General features: G+C 40.7%; 1 protein-coding gene across 5 annotated transcripts in view; it reads left to right on the top strand.

Annotated features, from left to right (window-relative positions):
- The first annotated feature begins 439 nt into the window (after positions 1 to 439).
- The window catches only part of KLHL7 (kelch like family member 7), a 71,711-nt gene continuing 54,683 nt past the window's right edge, over positions 440 to 17,467 (top strand). Inside the window, exons 1-2 of one of the 5 annotated variants that reach the window (XM_009002286.6) lie at positions 440 to 797; positions 1,549 to 1,640. Coding sequence is in view for 1 of the 5 variants with exons in the window: in XM_002751494.6 (XP_002751540.2) it covers positions 678 to 797 (120 nt within the window). In the remaining 4 variants the exon portion in view is untranslated. Of the gene's footprint in view, positions 798 to 1,095; positions 1,426 to 1,548; positions 1,641 to 17,467 lie in introns of those variants that run through there. The other 4 variants (XM_078342570.1, XM_035253658.3, XM_002751494.6 and 1 more) reach the window with 4 other exon arrangements.

The raw sequence follows: 17,467 nt of genomic DNA, 5'->3' as shown, positions 1-17,467 counted from the left end.
CCCGCGAAAATAAATCTTGTGCTCCGTGTAACAAGACTTTAACTTGCAGTAATATCCTTTCATCACTTAGTATTTTCTGAGCGCCTACCATACACCAGGCTCAGATACCGCACTGAACACGGTCCCTATTCCCAGGAAGCCTTACACTGATGGGAGGCACCTTTGCATGTCCCACCGCCCAATTATTAAAAAAAAAAAAAATCACGTAACCGAAACCTGGAAATCTGCCTCGGGCACACAGAAGGGCAGGCGCAACCTCCGAACAGCTCCCAGGCAAAATTCACCCAGCGCCGGACACCAACAAGGGAACCGGCCGCACCTGTGCCCGCAGTCGTGTTGCTCTGAGCGGCGCGCGACTGTGACGCATCAGACCGCGCCCCTGCCCTTCGTAGCGCCCCCGCCTTCTTCCGCGAAGTGCGCAGGCTCCTCGACCGGTTTCGGGTTCTGTGAGGGGACGCAGCCCAGCTGGCAGCGTCGCTCCCTGAGCGCGCCTGAGGGGGCCGCCGGGCCTTGTTTTTCGGCAGTGGTCGAGCCGCCACCGCCGCCGGTTCCAGAACTGAGCGCTGCAGCCGCAGTCTCGATCGCCTTGTTTGGTCGACAGGATCCCCGGAGTGCCCAGAGAGTGCGACCGCTCGCCTAGCCCGGCGAGCTCCGGGCGTGAATCGAGCTGAGGGAGGATGGCAGCCTCTGGGGTGGAGAAGAGCAGCAAGAAGAAGACCGAGAAGAAACTTGCTGCTCGGGAAGAAGCTAAATTGTTGGCGGGTTTCATGGGCGTCATGAATAACATGCGGAAACAGGTACCGCCTCTGTGGGAGTGACGAACGACGGTGGGAGGTGGTCCGGGGTTCCGACCCCTGAGACCGAACCCCGCGCCCTGTGGATTGCGCCCCTCTTCCTCTGTTCTCGCCCCTCCTTCCATTTTCGCGGCGAAGGAGTCCGCAGTTGGTAGAGGGGCGCGTAAGACAATTCTCGAGCAAAAGTGGCTCCTCGTCTGTCGAGGATGTCGCTCCCAAGTCAGACTCCTGGGGGCCTCCTCGGGCTGCCTTTCGCCGTCGGGTATGGGTTGTGTAACAGCTCTGCCCTAGTTATCCCTTTGTGAGGCGAGGATCCTTCCACTGGCGAGTCGTTTTAAGGTGTCGTGAGATCTTGTGTAAAGAAGCCCATTGGCAAAGCCCCGGAAGGGAGGAGAGTTGCTGGCCTGAAATCAGCCGCTCTTGATTAAGGATCCCAGCCCCCTCCTGTGTTCCTGGTGGAGCTAGTTGAAGACTAGTCCTTCTGTACGTGTTAATTTAGAGCAGAAGCAGCTATCCATAAATACCATGCCACCTTCTAAGGGCACTGTGCGCCTCTTTTATTAGGAGGGGCTCTTTGTTCTGTCTTTGGCGTGTGTTGCATTCATGAAAGTCTGCAGCACATCGGCGAAAGGTGGGTTATGAAAAGAACGGATTTTAACGCTGGCGAAGGTCAACTAAAGAGGCTTTTTTTTTAATTCCATAAATCTACTGTACCGATAAGCATAGAAAGTCACTTGTTTTTCTTTTCTGTAAGCTTTATTTATAGATAATACACAACTAAGGAGATTTATGGGAATGTCTGGATTTTGTTGACTGGGATCCTGTTTGAAGAGGACAAAGCAGGATGTGAGTTATGTGTAACTGCAAAACCTAGTTTGCTTTGTCTAGTGGTTCTGCTGGGAATATGGACAACGGTAGAGGAATTTAAGATGTTTATGAAGTTACTAACTTTCGGTTTCTATTATCAAACGCTAACTGCAGGGATCTTGTCTTTGTTCACCAGCTCTTGCTGCAGTGCACCAGTGCAGTCTATAGGAATGCTTTTAAATCTTTCCTGGCCTTTGTGGTGAAGTACTGTGAATGTCTGAATTCGTTAATTTATGTAACTTATTTTCATGTATCTATTTTCAAATTCATGTTCCTTTCATGTAAACCTTTTTTTGTCTGCAATACCACAGACTTCAAATTGCTGGTTCATTTAGCTATTGTCTGCCTGTAATGGTAGTTGAACATAGTTTAGCAGTGCTCAAACTTGTTGAAGACTCAGTAGGTTCCCTCCCACTCCCTCAAATAGATGTTTTCATTTGCAGATCATAGCATTGTAAAGCATTGCCTCAATCCCTAAATAGATAGGGTGCAACCAGATTGCAGCATCAAATATTTACTTGAGGAGAGGATTGTCTGAGACTGTCCATTTAGATCTTCGGATTTAAAAATCTGACTCACATTTCTTAGCTTTGGGATATATTAACATAATTTATTTACTGCTAAAATAGAAACACAGTTACTGAAAAATCAGGGTTCTGTTACTGAGTAGGAAGGAAAAAATAAGTTACTTGGTGAACAACCAGGGATCTCCTCCACAATGATTAACTGACCTTAATCTGCCAGGTTCTCCTTTTGTCAGTGGTTTTGTTTGTGATTCAAACAGTTCTCCAATAGCACTTTATCAGCTTCATGGAATCATGCATCTTTTGCAAGATGTGCAGATTCACTTTGTGATTGACTTACATTATGGTTATATTGTATTGTCCTGTTTAACATCATAACACAGGAAAGAATTCACCAGGAACAACTGACAAGGGCAGTTGATGGGAATTGGCAGAAACAATGGCTGGTCGGAGGCAGAGGAGGAATGTCTAAGTGAGGACCAACTTTATAAGTGTTCTTGTTCTTTTTTTTTTTTTTTTTTAACTATTTTTTTAACTGCTCTTGTTCTTTAGTAAATGTTTTTGTTTTATGACAACTTTTGCATCCCTTCACAATCTCACTGCTTTAAGGATTAGAATAATGAGTGCCTAGAAGACAAGGACCCCTCTGTATACATTCAGAAACATTCCTTCAAGAATTTGAGAACACTGTGAGATTAGCATACCTCAGTTCCAATCCCTGCTCTCTCATTATTTCATTTAGTTATTTTAGATAACTTGATATAGGTCATTTCATCTGTCTGTAGCATAGTGGCCAATTCTATATGTAGAGGCAAAGGGGATCCTGAAAAAGCCTTTTCATTGTTTTTGTCATTTCTAGCCTTTTGTTTTTAAACTGTTCAATGAAGTATGGGATACATGCAAGAGGGAACAAATCATAAATGTACAGCTCAATTAATTATTTCAGAGTCACATCCCACCAACAAGACTAGAACATGATCAGTACACCAGAGGACCCCCTTCTCAGTCACCAACCCCGCAGTGGTAACAACTATTTTAATTTCTGTAACCATAGATTTTTTTTCCTGTTTTTTTAACTTACATAAATGTAATCATATGGCATAAACTCTTGTGTTTTGATTTCTTAAAGCCAACATTGTTTGTGAGATTCATCTGTGCTCTGTGAGGCACTACTTCATCTTTCTGGTATATAGTATCCCATTGTATGAATATATCACAATTTATCCATTCTGTCATTATGGACATTTGGGTTATTTCTAGTTTGGGACTATTAAGACTAGTACTACTTTGAACATTTTTGTACACTTTGTACCTACCTTTTGGTATTCATATGTATTAATATTTGTGTTGGAAAATAACCAAATGGGAATTTTTGAATCATAAGCTTTACATTTAGCTTTAAAAGATATTGTCATATAGTTTTCCAGAGTGATTGTATCACGTTACATTTCTGCCAGCTGTGTGTGACAGAGGCTTTTGCTTCGCATCCTTGCCATCACTTGATGATGTCCATCTTATCACTTTAGCCATTCTAACTGGGTGTATAGGAGCATTTTATTTAATTGAGTTTAATGCCTTTTCATTTCTTTCTTTAACTTTTTGTTTAGATTAACCTTATTACATGATATGTGAAATAGAGAATTTACAAGGCAGGTCTGGGCCACAATTACTATTGCACATGCACATTGCTATTGCCATACTCTTCTTTTGTGTTAATGAAGTGCAGGAGTCCCTTCACATTGGAGGCAGATGTTTTAAAACCTTCCTGAATACACCATAGTTTGTAGTTTCCCCACATTAAATGAATTAAAGCATAATTGGAACTTGGAAGCTTATGTTAAAGTTCTTACTGAGAGTTATGTGAGAGAACCACAAAGCTGATTTGATGATTAGATACTGGGCAGTTAACTGGGCTCACTTGCCAGCTAAAATGACTTTGCTTCTGTATTCTCATCTGTCTGACATGTCTGACTGTAAATTACTACGTCATTATATTTAGGTTCTCTTGTGAATAATCTAAACCTTCAGTGTTAAACCCTGGTTAATAATAAGACTTCTTGAGCACTTATAACTGTGTTTCAGTCACTCTGCAGAGTGTTTTACGTGCTTTGTCTCATTTAATTCTCTTCCATTGACAACTCCAGTCATCCAAACCTTCCTATTCTTTTTCCTGTACTTTACTCTTTTCTGTTTTCCTTTTCTGTCTGTAGAGCTTAGAAGCTATTGTCACTCCACTCTCTCTCCAGTGCCCCAGCTTTCTTGATCCTCTGTCCCTTTTTCCTGTCCATTTGGCAAACTTCAATATTAATGACTGTTTACCTTCTTTGTGGAAGGTTCCAAGCACAGCTGGAAAATCTCTCATTATTGGGCAACTTCTGCCAAGTAAGTACTTGGCCACTAATTTCAACTAGATTATCAGTCCCAGTGAGCAATCTTACTTTTTGTTTTACTACTTTCCTCCAGTGTGAGTCCTTTAGATCCTCACTTTCAGCAGATCACTCCTCTTTTGACATCTTAGATAAATAGAAGTCATTAGAACTATCTATCTTTTCACTTTCTACCACCAGATCTATAAACTATTTTGACACTTTCCCTTTTCTCTTCTTATCCTGCTACAATGGAGATGCTGCTGCTTTTTCTAAGGCCAGTAGTTCTACCCAGGCTTCTCAGAAGTATTATACTGTTGGTTATTCCATCTTTGTTGAGAATCATTTAACTTTTCTTCTTTGCTGGATTCTTGCTATTAGCACTTAAGCTTGTTTTAGCCTCTCCAGCTTTTGAACCAACCAACTAGCAAACCCATTCTTAATCTCAACATATCCCTCTAAATACTTTTCTCCCCCCATTAAAATCAAAAGTTGGGTAAATTCACTATATTTTCTTACTATCTATTTATTCCCTTAGTTCAATTTGGCCTCCAAGCTCATTCATTGAAATGAATACTTACTGAGAACCCACCATATGCTAAACATTTTGCTAGATACTGGGGTTGCAATGATAAGCAAACCCTGACAATCTATCCTCATGTGATTTATAGTCTAGTAGAAAAGCAAGACATTAGTCAAGTAATCACACAAATAAAGGTAACATTGCAACAGTGGTAGGTATTACACAGAGTATAATATGGTACAACAAGGGCATATGTGTGGGTAATTTGACCATCAGGAAGTTTTCTCTAAGGAAGTAGTCATTGAAAGCTGAAATAAGAGCAGGTGTTAACTAGGTAGAGAGAAAATGGAAGAGTATCTCTAGTAGAGGGAACAACATATTCAGAAGCTCTGAGTTGCAGACCTACTTTATTATAGAATGGCAAGTTTGAGACTGATTAAAGGTCAGTGTAACTGGAGCACAGAACATAAAGGGGACGATGGTGCAAGATGAAACTGGCGAAGTAGCTAGGGAGCTGCCCATGCATAGCTTCATAAGTCCTTAGGAGATTTTGCCCTTATTCTAAAATCTGTGTGTGTGTGTGTGTGTGTGTGTTTGTTTGTGTGCATGTGCATCCATGTTTGTAGAGGTGGGGTGTTTTTCTCTTTGAAAAAGGTTACTAGGACTGGCTCAGTGGTTCACACCTGTAATCCCAGCACGTTTGGAGGCCGAGGCAGGTGGATCACTTAAGGTCAGGAGTTTGAGACCAGGCTGGCCAACATGGTAAAACCCCATCTCTACTAAACTTATAAAAACTTAGCCAGGTGTGGTGGTACATGCCTGTAGACCCAGCTACTCAGGAGACTGAGGCAGGAGAATCACTTGAACCTGGGAGACAGAGGTTACAGTGAGCTGAGATTGCGCCATTTGCACTCCAGCCTGGAGACAGAGTGAGACTCCATGTCCAAAAAAAAAACACTTACTGCTCTGTGGTGAATGAATTAAAGAGTTTTCAGAGTGGTTGCTGGCAGACCAAATAGGAAGTTGTAGTCGAATGTGACATGATGGACCTTTGGACTGAGGTGATGACAGTGGCAGCCACAAGCAACATCAATGAAGAAAAGGTGATTAAAAAGATGACAAACTTCTTTTATTATCTTATTTAAAAGATAATAAGTCATCAACAGGACTTGGTAATAACTACCTTATGTAGTTGTGATAACTAATTTAGATAACCAAATTAAGATAACTTAAAATAGGACCTAATAACAAGTAACATCTCAGTAAGTGTTAGCTATTTGTGTGGTGATGCTGGCACTTGATTGGATGTTGAGGGATCCAGTATAAGGTGTCACTTATGATCTCTAGGGTTAGGGAATGCGTTACTAAATGCATGATGACACATTCACTGAGAAAGGAGATACTGGAAAAGGAGCAAGGCCTTGGGGAAAGGATTATAATTTATGTTTTAGATGTGTTTAGTTTGTAATGCCATTGGGACACTGAAGTATACATGACAAGTTGACAGGTCTGGAAAGTTGTCAGTTAAATGTATACATTTGTGAATTTTCTGCATGTAGAAGATAACTTCTTATTTGGAGCTGCGAAGAGTCAAAAGTCCAGGATAAAGGATAGGGAATGGGCCTATGAAGGCGATAACAGAGGAATCACCAAAAGAGTAGGAGAAAAATGAGAATTTTGAAAAATTGAGAAGAAATTGTTTCAGGAGGAAGATCACAGGAAGTCAGGATGGCCAAATGGTATAAAGCACTCTGTTCAGAAGGAGTATTATTGCAAATGTTGAAGCTGATAAAAGGTCAGAATAAGATTAAAACTAAAAATACTTATAGGACATAGCAACAGAGTGGTATTTTGACTGTAATGAGACTTATTTTGATGGGGAGGCAAATGGGAGTCAGATTGATGCAAGCTGAAGTGAGTAGAATATGAGGAAATTCAGGCAGCTTTTTGAGAAATTGGGCCTTGAAGGGAGAGGGAGTCAAATGAAGGTTGCTGGGTTTTATTTGTTTAAATGGGAAAGATATAGGAGTCCTTAAAACTAGTGGGAAAAAGAGATATAGAGGTTGAATATATATGAGACAGAGTGGGTAATTAATAAATAATTCCTGAGATGAGATTCAAAGCAAATGTGATTAATCTCAGACAGGGGTGGGGGGCAGTTCACCATACTTCCATAAGAAGTGGGAAGAAGGAGGGGATTGATAGTAGGTGTGTTTGGAATCAGAAGAATGAAGGAGTTTCAATCCAGAGATTTCTCTTTTCTCTGAAAAAAAAAATAGGAAAATGAGATCCTATGCTAAAATGGAGGAAGAAGGCGAAGCCGGAGGTTGAAGAAAGTAGTCTTTGCAAAGAATAGAAATGGTATTATGGCTGTCAGTATTTTAAAGATTCTTTTGAGGTTGTGATGAACTTACGTTGAATATTAAGCAAGGCTTCAAAGCCCTATCTTTTGTTCTTTTTATCCGAAGAACAGGCAAAAATTAGGAGGCGAATATAGGCAGGTCACTTTTTTTTTTTTTTGAGACGGAATCTTGCTCCTTCACCCAGGCTGGAGTGCAGTGGCACGATCTCAGCTCACTGCAGCCCCCATCTACCCCGTTCAGGCGATTCTCCAAGCAGGTCACAGTCTTAATTTTCAATCCTAGGGAAACATTTTTCTATCACTTGGTTGAATCATTTTTCTCTTGGTTCTCCAAATCTCTGTAACAGAACTCACTAGTAGAAAGACTAATTGGTGAGATTAGAAGCAAAATTATTTTAAGTGAATCATTAAGTGTAATATTGAAGGGAGCCTCATATTTCTTGGTTGCCAGGCTGTTAATTCTTGCTACAGAGAGACCATTCTGTCTATATAAATTGTATCAGATTAGCTTATTTGAGAATGGATTCTGCTACCTAAAAAAAAAACTTGAAAAACACTACTTTAAAAAGCTGAAAGGAAATGAGGCATATTGAGCTCATATCTATCTCACTCCCTCACTTTATCCAATGAGAGAGGGGTGTTGATAATCTAATCAAGTTAAAATTGAAGACAGTGCTGTTTTTTGTTTGTTTTTAATTTATTTTATAATCTGTTCTCCAACTAGAACCTTAGGTAGGAGGTCTGAGCTCTGTGTCTATTTTTTTTTTTTTTTGAGATGGATTCTTGCTGTGTCACTCAAGCTGGAGTGCAGTGGTGCGATCTTGGCTCACTTCAACCTCTGCCTCCCGGGTTCAAGTGATTCCCCTGTCTCAGCCTCCCATATAGTTGGGATTACAGGTGCCCACCACCATGCCTGGCTAATTTTTTTGTATTTAGTAGAGACGGGGTTTTACCATGTTGGCCAGGATGGTCTCGATCTCCTGACCATGTGATCTACCCCCGTCGCCCTCCCGGAATGCTGGGATTACAGACATGAGCCACTGCGCCCGGCTGACACTGCTGTTTTATTAATGGTAAAGTTACTCTGTTGAGAGCTACCTTGTTTTTTGTTTTTTGTTTTTTTTGAGACAGTATTCACTCTTGTTGCCCAGGCTGGAGGACAATGGCGCGATCTCAGCTCACTGCAACCTCAGCCTCCTGGGTTCAAGCTATTCTCCTGCCTCAGCCTCCCGAGTAGCTGGAATTACGGCCTACACCACCACACTCGGCTAATTTTTTTATTTTTAGTAGAGATGAGATTTCTCTGTGTTGGTCAGGCTGAGGTCTCAAACTCCCGACCTCAAGTGATCTACCCACCTCGGCCTCCCAAAGTGCTGGGATTACAGGCATAAGCCACAATACCCAGCCTACCTTGTTGTATTTAAGGACTCCATCTGCTGAGTAGGACAAGTAAGGTATGTGTTCTGATGGACTCCATAAGGTGGATTTGGGCCAAGCCATCTCTTTCATTTTTTTCCTGTAGAACATATGAATATGCAGATTCCAAGATTTAGATTATTGGTGTATGTAAGGGCAATTTAAAGGTTGGCTTATCAAGCAAAGCCTCATTTTCCAACTTTGTTTTATAAGAGAAGACTGCATATGGGAGATTAACAAGTACTTATCCTTCAGTCAAAAGCACATCTTTTTATGTCTCATTTGGTTGTTGATCCTTCCTTATGTAAACTCCCTGAGTTGAGAATCTCAGTAGGCTGAGTGATAGAATTCAGGCACTAAAGTCCCACCCCAAACCTCCAACACAAAGTAGCTGGACCAAGTAGCGCTGAGTTCTTTTCTCCAAGATGCCTTGTCTTTTGGCCTATTTTCTTATTAGCTCAGGGAATGCTTTGATCTATCTTAAATGCTTATGCAGCTGCTCTCCTCTACCAAAAACTGTTGTTTTTTTGTATCCTCCAAGACCAGGTTAAGAGGTTATTTGAATTTTTACCCAAGAAAGCTTTGAAATGGGTAGATAACTATTAACACTAGGCCTTGAGATATTACAGGCTGGCAGTTCACTTCTGTTTCCCATCTCAAAGTTTTCTAAGCCAAGGTGTCATTCATAGCTCTCTGGATGTTCTATGGTGAACCAAATGATGGCCTAAAGCACTCCTTACAATTCTGTACTCGCAACATAAATTATTCCATATCTGACTGTTGTGAGCCCTCTCATGATTAAATTCCAACATCTATGCTCTTCCTCTGAATTAAAATGAAAGGCAATTGAATGCCAAATATGTGCTCACTCTGATTTCTTACACTGTTCAGTTTAGTCAGCCAGAAAGCATTTGCTTGAGTGTTTGGGTACAGTCAGGGTAGCTTCTTCAGCAGCTGCAATGTGGGCTGTCTTCCACTGGAATGGATTTAGTTAGCTTAGCACCTCCAAAGCTGAATTTCTCCAATTTCAAGGTAGTTGATGCCACTTTTTCAGTATGTCAGTATGTCCCTAGGATTGATACAAGAAGATCTCTCATCTCTATACCAAACATCCCAGATGTTGACATGTTATTTATACAATCCTAACTCACATTATTTTTCCCGGCCAAAAACAGAATATAAACTTTGGTTTCTGGGGAACAGAAAACCCTAGGCTTTTGGCTTGCCAGTCTGAATCAGCTTTCTATAATCTACAGAGTAGCACTAACATAGTTGGGAGGAATCTTCTATCAAGAGGCTTATAGGGGCACTGTTTACCATCTACAGAAGAGATTTCCTCAATGTATGTTGATGCTTCTCTGGCATAGGACTCATTCTTTTTCTTGGACAGTTGTTAGAAATTTGCTAGGGTGATAATATTCAGCTACCAGGTATCATAAGAGTTCCCCTTCTTTCCTTATTGTCCATCCCGCACATTTAAAGCTTAATTAAAAGCAAGGTTTAAATGTCCATCCTGCACATTTAAACCTTGCTTTTTGTCAGTATTTGAATCTTCAATGCCTTGCAAACGCAGCAGCAGACATGCTTCTTTCTGTCACCTATTTGTGTCAAAACGGGCTATGTCTCCAGTGTTACATCTTCCTCTGTGGTACATCTGTTCCTTTCACACAGCCTCAGCTGACTTGCTAACCTGCTTAAGTTGGATCTTTTCCTTTCTCCATCAAGTAGCTGACATGTTTAGAATAGAATAGCTTTCTTTTTCTTTTCCTTATGATTTTGGTGTTTGTTTTGCTTGCATACTTATTCCTCTAATGCCTTTCTTATGGAGCTTCCCCTAGTGGAAAATAAGAGAGCCCATGTAGTCAGAATTAGTTCAGTTACTGCCAGCCTTCACTACTTTCAGTAATTCTAATTTTGGGGATGTCCAGCATCTAACTTAGAACTGGACTACTTTTGGGTTATTTGACTTCCTTTAATGTGATCTAGTACTCTCCCTTAGTTCCACAGACTTCCCAGTTTCGCTATGTAAGCAAATGTGAACCTGTCTTCCCAGCAATATCCACCTTGAAAATTACTTAATAATGCAAGAAATACTCTTGCTCATCTTTCTCCTTTTCAAATCTATCTGAACTTAACTTGTCTTATTTTTCAAAGAAGTCCTCTAATTTTCTCTTAATTTCTTTAGCGTTAAGAGGAATCACAAAATTTTCCTAGATCCAGGGTTTTTTGTTTTTTGTTTTTTTAGATCAAGTCTCTCTCTGTGACCCAGGCTGGAGTTCAGTGGCACAATCTTGGCTCACTGCAACCTCTGCCTCTGGGGTTCAAGTGGTCTTCCTGCCTCAGCTTCCCAAGTAGCTGCTATTACAGGCATGCACCACCACACCCAGCTAATTTTTGTATTTTTAGTAGAGTCAGGGTTTTGCCATGTTGGCCAGGCTGGTCTTGAACTCCTGTCTTCAGGTGATCGCATGCCTTGGCTTTCAAAGTGCTGATCCAGGCCTTTCTGAGAGAACCATTTTAATCTACTCCTGAATTCTTACTTCTCTTCCTATGTTCCTGTTTGGTCCATAACACCTCCCTTGAATAAATAACAACAAAAATAGCTTTTTTTTTCCTAGTACCATCTCTTAAAGGGCAATTATGCCCAAGTCTCTTTTTCTTTTCACAGTTGTTTGTCCTCACCTGGCATATGGTTCCTTTAAGGAAAGCAGTCCCCCTTTTCCTTCTGCTTAGTCTAGGTATCTTCCTTTGTTTTTCTTTCATATCCCACTTGTCTTATTCTAATTGTGTATGTGTTTAAGTTCAATTCTGTTTTTCTTTGCTTTTCTGACAAATGTGATTTCTAGAGAAGTCTTTTTAATGTTTCTGAGCCTTTGGGTTTATTATGACTTTATTGAGGCTTTCTAGTAACTAATCCAAGAAGATTATTTACCCCATGTAATAAGGGCCCCATTCCCCTTTATATTTTTAGTAATTTAAATCTACCACCCAGCTATAGTTGAATCTACAATCTGCTCAGGGATTTATACCCGATGCCAATTTGATATCATGCTGGGAGGGAGTGATTTCAGAACCTTGTTGACAAGCCACATAAATCTAAAGGTTAATCATTCCTCAGTCTCCTCCTTGGGATATGACAAAGATTAGAATGTGGGGCAGTTGATTGCATGCTTCCTGCTAATGACAGCACATATGATTAAAAGCTAAATCCTCATACAGTGCTTTAGCACTTATGTGGACCTAGCTGCCTTTTGTAATCCTGTCTGGCAAACTTGATAGAGAGCAAAAGGTCACGGTACCAACAGATGCCCAAAATGTCTGCCTCTTCCAAGATGAGGCTTTCCTGGAACCAAAGGTTTCTTCCTGTAAAAGGCCCCAAATCTTGCAGGCACTAAAGCAGCACCAAAGTTTCTGTCTTTCTCTATGATGCCTTGAGTACCAATGCATACAGATTTGAGGACCCTTCACTAGTAGTTCTAAACAATTGAGCAGTAGACACAGAAGACAGATAAATTAATGATGAAGACAAATTAGAGAACATTGACTGGAGCATTAAATTGGGCTCTCTGTTCTTTCTCCCCTTAACTAAACTTACCTACCCAGTCTGAGGCAGAACAACTGATGAGCAGGAACAGTTCTCTCCTGCCAAACAGGCAAGCCTGCCCCAATGAGCAATGTCCCACTTTTGGAGCAGACCTAGGAAAGAAGAATGAGCCAGAAGGCCTGGCTATGTGTTATCAGTGATCTCTGCTGCAGTCTTGTTTATCCTGTATTCACTTTTCCACATGTGATGAATAGAGACTGAAACTTCCTTCTCAGTACTTACCCTCCCAGGGGAAGAGGGATTACATTATGAGTGAGGAATCTAATGTTTTCCCTAAATGATTAAGTTATCTCAGTATCATTTTCAATTATCTGATCTCTTACCACATTATTTAATAGACTTTTTTTTTTTTTTTTTTTTTTGAGATAGAGTCTTGCTCTGTTACCAGGCTGGAGCGCAGTGGCATGATCTCGGCTCACTGAAACCTCCGCCTCCTGGGTTCAAGCAATTTCCCTGCCTCGGTCTCTCGAATAGCTGGGACTACAGGTGTACACCACCATGCCTGGCTAATTGTTTGTATTTTAGTAGACATGGGGTTTCATTCACCATGTTGGCCAGGATGGTCTCGATCTCCTGACCTCATGATCTACCTGCCTCAGCCTCCCAAAGTGAGCAGGTGTGAGCCACCACTTCCGACTTAATAGACTTTCTTTTTTAAGAGCAGTGTTAGTTTCATAGGAAATTTGAGCCAGGTGTGAGAGCTCACTCCTGTAATCCCTATATTTTGGGAGGCCAAGGTGCTAGGTAAGATTGCTTTAGAACAGGAGTTGGAGACCAGCCTGGGCAACACAGTGAGACCTCGTGTCTACAAAAAATAAAAAATTAGCCAGGCATGGTAGCACATGCCTGTGATCCCAGCTACTTGGGAGGAGGGGGTGGAAGGATCACTTGAGCCCAGGTGTTTGAGGCTGCAATGAGCTGAGATTGCACCATTATACTCCAGCCTGGCAGACACAACAAGACCCTATCTCAAAAAAGAAAAATTGAGAGCAGAAAGTACAGCATTGATATTTATTCCCTCACCTCCTTCTCTACACACAGTTACCCCTGTCATTAACATACTGCATTAGTGTGGTATGTTTGTTACAGTTGATGAGTCAATATTGTTACTTTTTTGCTTGTTTGAGACAGAATCTCACTCTGTTGCCCAGGCTGGAGTGCAAGTGGCACAGTCTCTGCTCACTGCAACCTCTGTATCCTGGGTTCAAGCAATTCTCATGACTCAGCCTCCCAAGAAGCTGGGATTACAGGCGTGCGCTACCATGTCCAGCTAATGTTTGTGTTTTTAGTGGAGACGGGGTTTTGCTATGTTGGCAAGCCTGGTCTTGAAATTCTGGCCTCAAGTGATGCACCCGCCTCAACCTCCCAAAGTGCCAGGATTACAGGGGTAAGCCACTGTGCCTAACCCCTAATATTGTTACATATTATTAATTTTCAGAGTTTACATTAGGGTTCACTCTGTGTTACATGTTACAGGTTTTGACAAATGTATAATGACATATCCACCATTACAATACCCTAAAGAATAATTTTACTACCCTAAACATGTCCTGTTCTCCACCACCTCACCACATTTTTGAAATGGTATCTTTATCATATGTCAAATTGCCACTTAAGATCCCTCGCATTTCTTATGTTTCTCAATGCTATTTTGTTGCTTCTGTGACAGGTTTTTGTTCTTGTTTGTGTTTAGGCTTATTACTCATACTACATAGCTAATTGTGTTTCAAAATTTATCTTTTTTGTGTCTGGCCATTTTACTGACTTTGCTTCTTATTTCTATAAGTGTTAAGTTGATTTATCTTTATCTTCTTACTGATTTGGCTGAGATTTCCAGAGCAAGTTTGAATGATAGTAATGACAAGAATATGTATATGTGGTTTATTTTATTATTTATTTTTGATGGAGTGTGACTCCCTCACCTAGGCTGGAGCGCAGTGGTGCAATTTCAGCTCACTGCAACCTTTTGCCCCTGGGGTCAAGAGATCCTTTCACCTCAGCCTCCCAAGTAGCTGGGACCACAGATATGTGCCACCTTGCTTGGCTACATTTTTGTATTTTTGGTAGAGATAGGTTTTACCATGTTGCCCAGGCTGATCTCAAACTCTTGTCCCCCTCTGCCTCCCAAAGTTCTGGGATTACAGGCATGAGTCACCACACCCAGCACTGTATACCTTGTTTCAAGCTTGAAACGAGAACACGTCTGATGTTTCACCATTGCATGTGATGTCTGCTGTTGATTTCTTTTTAAAAAAAATTTTTTTAATTGACAAATAATAGTTGTACTTACAGGGTATACAATGATGTTTCATTACATATAATGTATAGTGAACAAATCAGGCTAATTAGTATAATCATTCTCTCTAACATTTATTTTATCTTTTTGTTGGGAACATTCAATATCTTCTTTCTTGAATCTAATGTTTATTATTTTATGAGAAACAGGGTCTTGCTCTGTCACCCAGGCTGATAGCTCAGTGCAACCTCAAATTCCTGGGCTCAAGTGATCTTGCTTTTTCAACCTCCCAAGTAACTGGGACTACAGACGTGTGCCACCACACCTGGCTAATTTTTTATTTTTAGTAGAGCCAGGATCTCATTATGTTGCCCAAGCTGGTCTTGAAGTCCTGGCTTCAAGCAATCCTGCCTCAGCCTACCAAAGTACTGGGATGATTATAGGTATAAGCCACTGTTCCCAGCCTGAATCTAATATTATTGTTAATTATAGTCACCCTACAGTGATATAGACTACTAGAACGTTTTCCTTTCATCTAGCTGTAATTTTGTGTCTTTTAACAAACCTCTCCTTGTCCCTTCTTTTCCCCTCCCCTTTCTCCACTCCTTTCCAGTCTCTAGTATCTTCTATTCTACTTCTTGCTTAGATAAGGTCAACTTTTTTATCTTACACATATGAGGGAGAACATGTAGTATTTAACTTTCTGTTCCTAGCTTATTTCAATGAACATAATGTCTTCTAGTTCCATCCATATTGCCATGAAAGATAGGATTTCATTATTTGCTATGGCTGAATGGTATTCCATGGTGTATATATACCACATTTCTTTATCCATCTGTCATTGGACACCTAGGTTGACTCTATATCTTGACTGTTGTGAATAGTGCTGTAGTAAAAATGGGGGTACAGATATCTCTTTGTTATAATGATTTCCTTTCCTATGGATAAATGTCCAGCAGTGAGATCGCTAGATCATAGGTAGTTTTTTGAGTAATTTCCATACTGTTCTCTATATTGACTGTACTAGTTTACATTCCCACCAACATCTATAAGAGTTCCCTTTTCTGGCTGGGCGTAGTGACTCAAATCCTAGCAGTTTGGGAGGCCAAGGTGGATGGATCACTGGAGTTCAGGAGTTCAAGACCAGCCTGGTCAACATAGTGAAACTCCATCTCTACAAAAGATTAGCCAAGCATGGTGGCACTCACTTGCAGTTCCAGCTACTTGGAGGACTGAGGCAGGAGGATCTCTGAAGCCCAGGAGGTTGAGACTGCAGTGAGCCAGAATCATGCCACTGGACTCCAGCCAGAGTAACAGAGTGAGACCCTTTTTCAGAAAAAGGTGGAGTAGGAATCGATTCCCTTTCTCCATATCCTCACCAGCATTTGTTAATTTTTGTCTTTAATAATAGCCATCCTAACTGGGGCGAGACGATACCTCATTGTGGTTTTACTTTGCATTTCCCTGATTAGTGATGTTGAGCAATTTTTCATGTTTGTTAGCCATTTACATGTCTTGTTTTGAGAAATGTCTGTTCAGATGGGGTCTCCCTCTGTCACCCAGGCTCTAGTGTAAATGACTCAATCATTTGCCTGTTTTTTACTGCTATTGATCTTCAGCATACAGACCAATCATTTTATTTATTAAAGAGTCTTAGGAAATGAATCTTTAATTTATCACACACCCTTTTGGCATCTATTAAAGTTTTTCTACATTAAGGTTTTCTCTTTTAGCATACTAATATAATGAATCACATTAATAGAATCATTGTTCTTGAGCCCTCTTTGCATTCCTAGGGTGATATTTGATTAATGCCCTTCTGGATTCAGTTTAGAAATATTTGAAAGATGTATAAAAAATGTGCAAAGAAAATGATCAAAATAGCAACTGATACATCGACTGTCAGTTAAAGCAAAAAAGACAGCAAAATTGATAATAGCATACAAGAAGATGACATATATACGATGAAACATGTTACGATGAGTATAAAGGATTGAAATAAAACGCTACCAGTAATTTTAGATGATGAGAACTTCAGACTAAGTCACAACAAAATCTATACTGTTTATAAGAGACTAAAGAAAATACAGATAACGATCATAAATACAAGGGTACATATGGGAGGGGACATGGACAGAAGAATTGCAGGAATTTTTTTCCCGTCAGGTTTAACCAGTGAACATGTATTGTTCAGAAGTTAGGTTTTTGTTTTCAGGTTTCTCACTCTTCAACTCACCAAGGATTTGTTACCTTTCAAATTCTTCAATTTTGCTTGGTCTCTGTCTCTTTCCATTTCTTTTTATTTCTTTGTATCTTTCTTTTATTTCTTTCCTTTTTTTGAGACAGGGTCTCACTGTATTACCCAGGCTGGCATACAGTGATGCAATCCCTACTTACTACAACCTCTGCCTCCGAGGCTCAAGTGATCCTCTTACCTCAGCACCACCTACCTCCCCCAGTCACTGGGACTGCAGGCACACACCACCACACCTGGCTAATTTTTTTTTTTTTTTGGTAGAGACAGAGTTTCATCATATTGCCCAGGCTGGTCTCAAATTCCTGGGCTCAAGTAATCCACCTGCCTTGACCTCCCAAAGTGCTGGGATTGCAGATGTGAGCAACCACACCCAGTCCCTATTTCTTGTCTGGATGTACCTTTTTTGAGCATATTGATAACAGGAGAGGCCTTTTGCTATAGGTCAGTCCCATTATTATTGGAAATTATCAGTCTGTTGTAGTACAGGCAAATAAGTGTACCATTTAGATACAAAAGAT

This window comes from Callithrix jacchus, chromosome 11 (assembly GCF_049354715.1).
Source record: "Callithrix jacchus isolate 240 chromosome 11, calJac240_pri, whole genome shotgun sequence".
Lineage (NCBI taxonomy): Eukaryota > Metazoa > Chordata > Mammalia > Primates > Cebidae > Callithrix > Callithrix jacchus.
The sequence above is the reverse complement of the archived record's forward strand: the minus strand, read 5'-3'. Positions and strand labels throughout refer to the sequence as shown.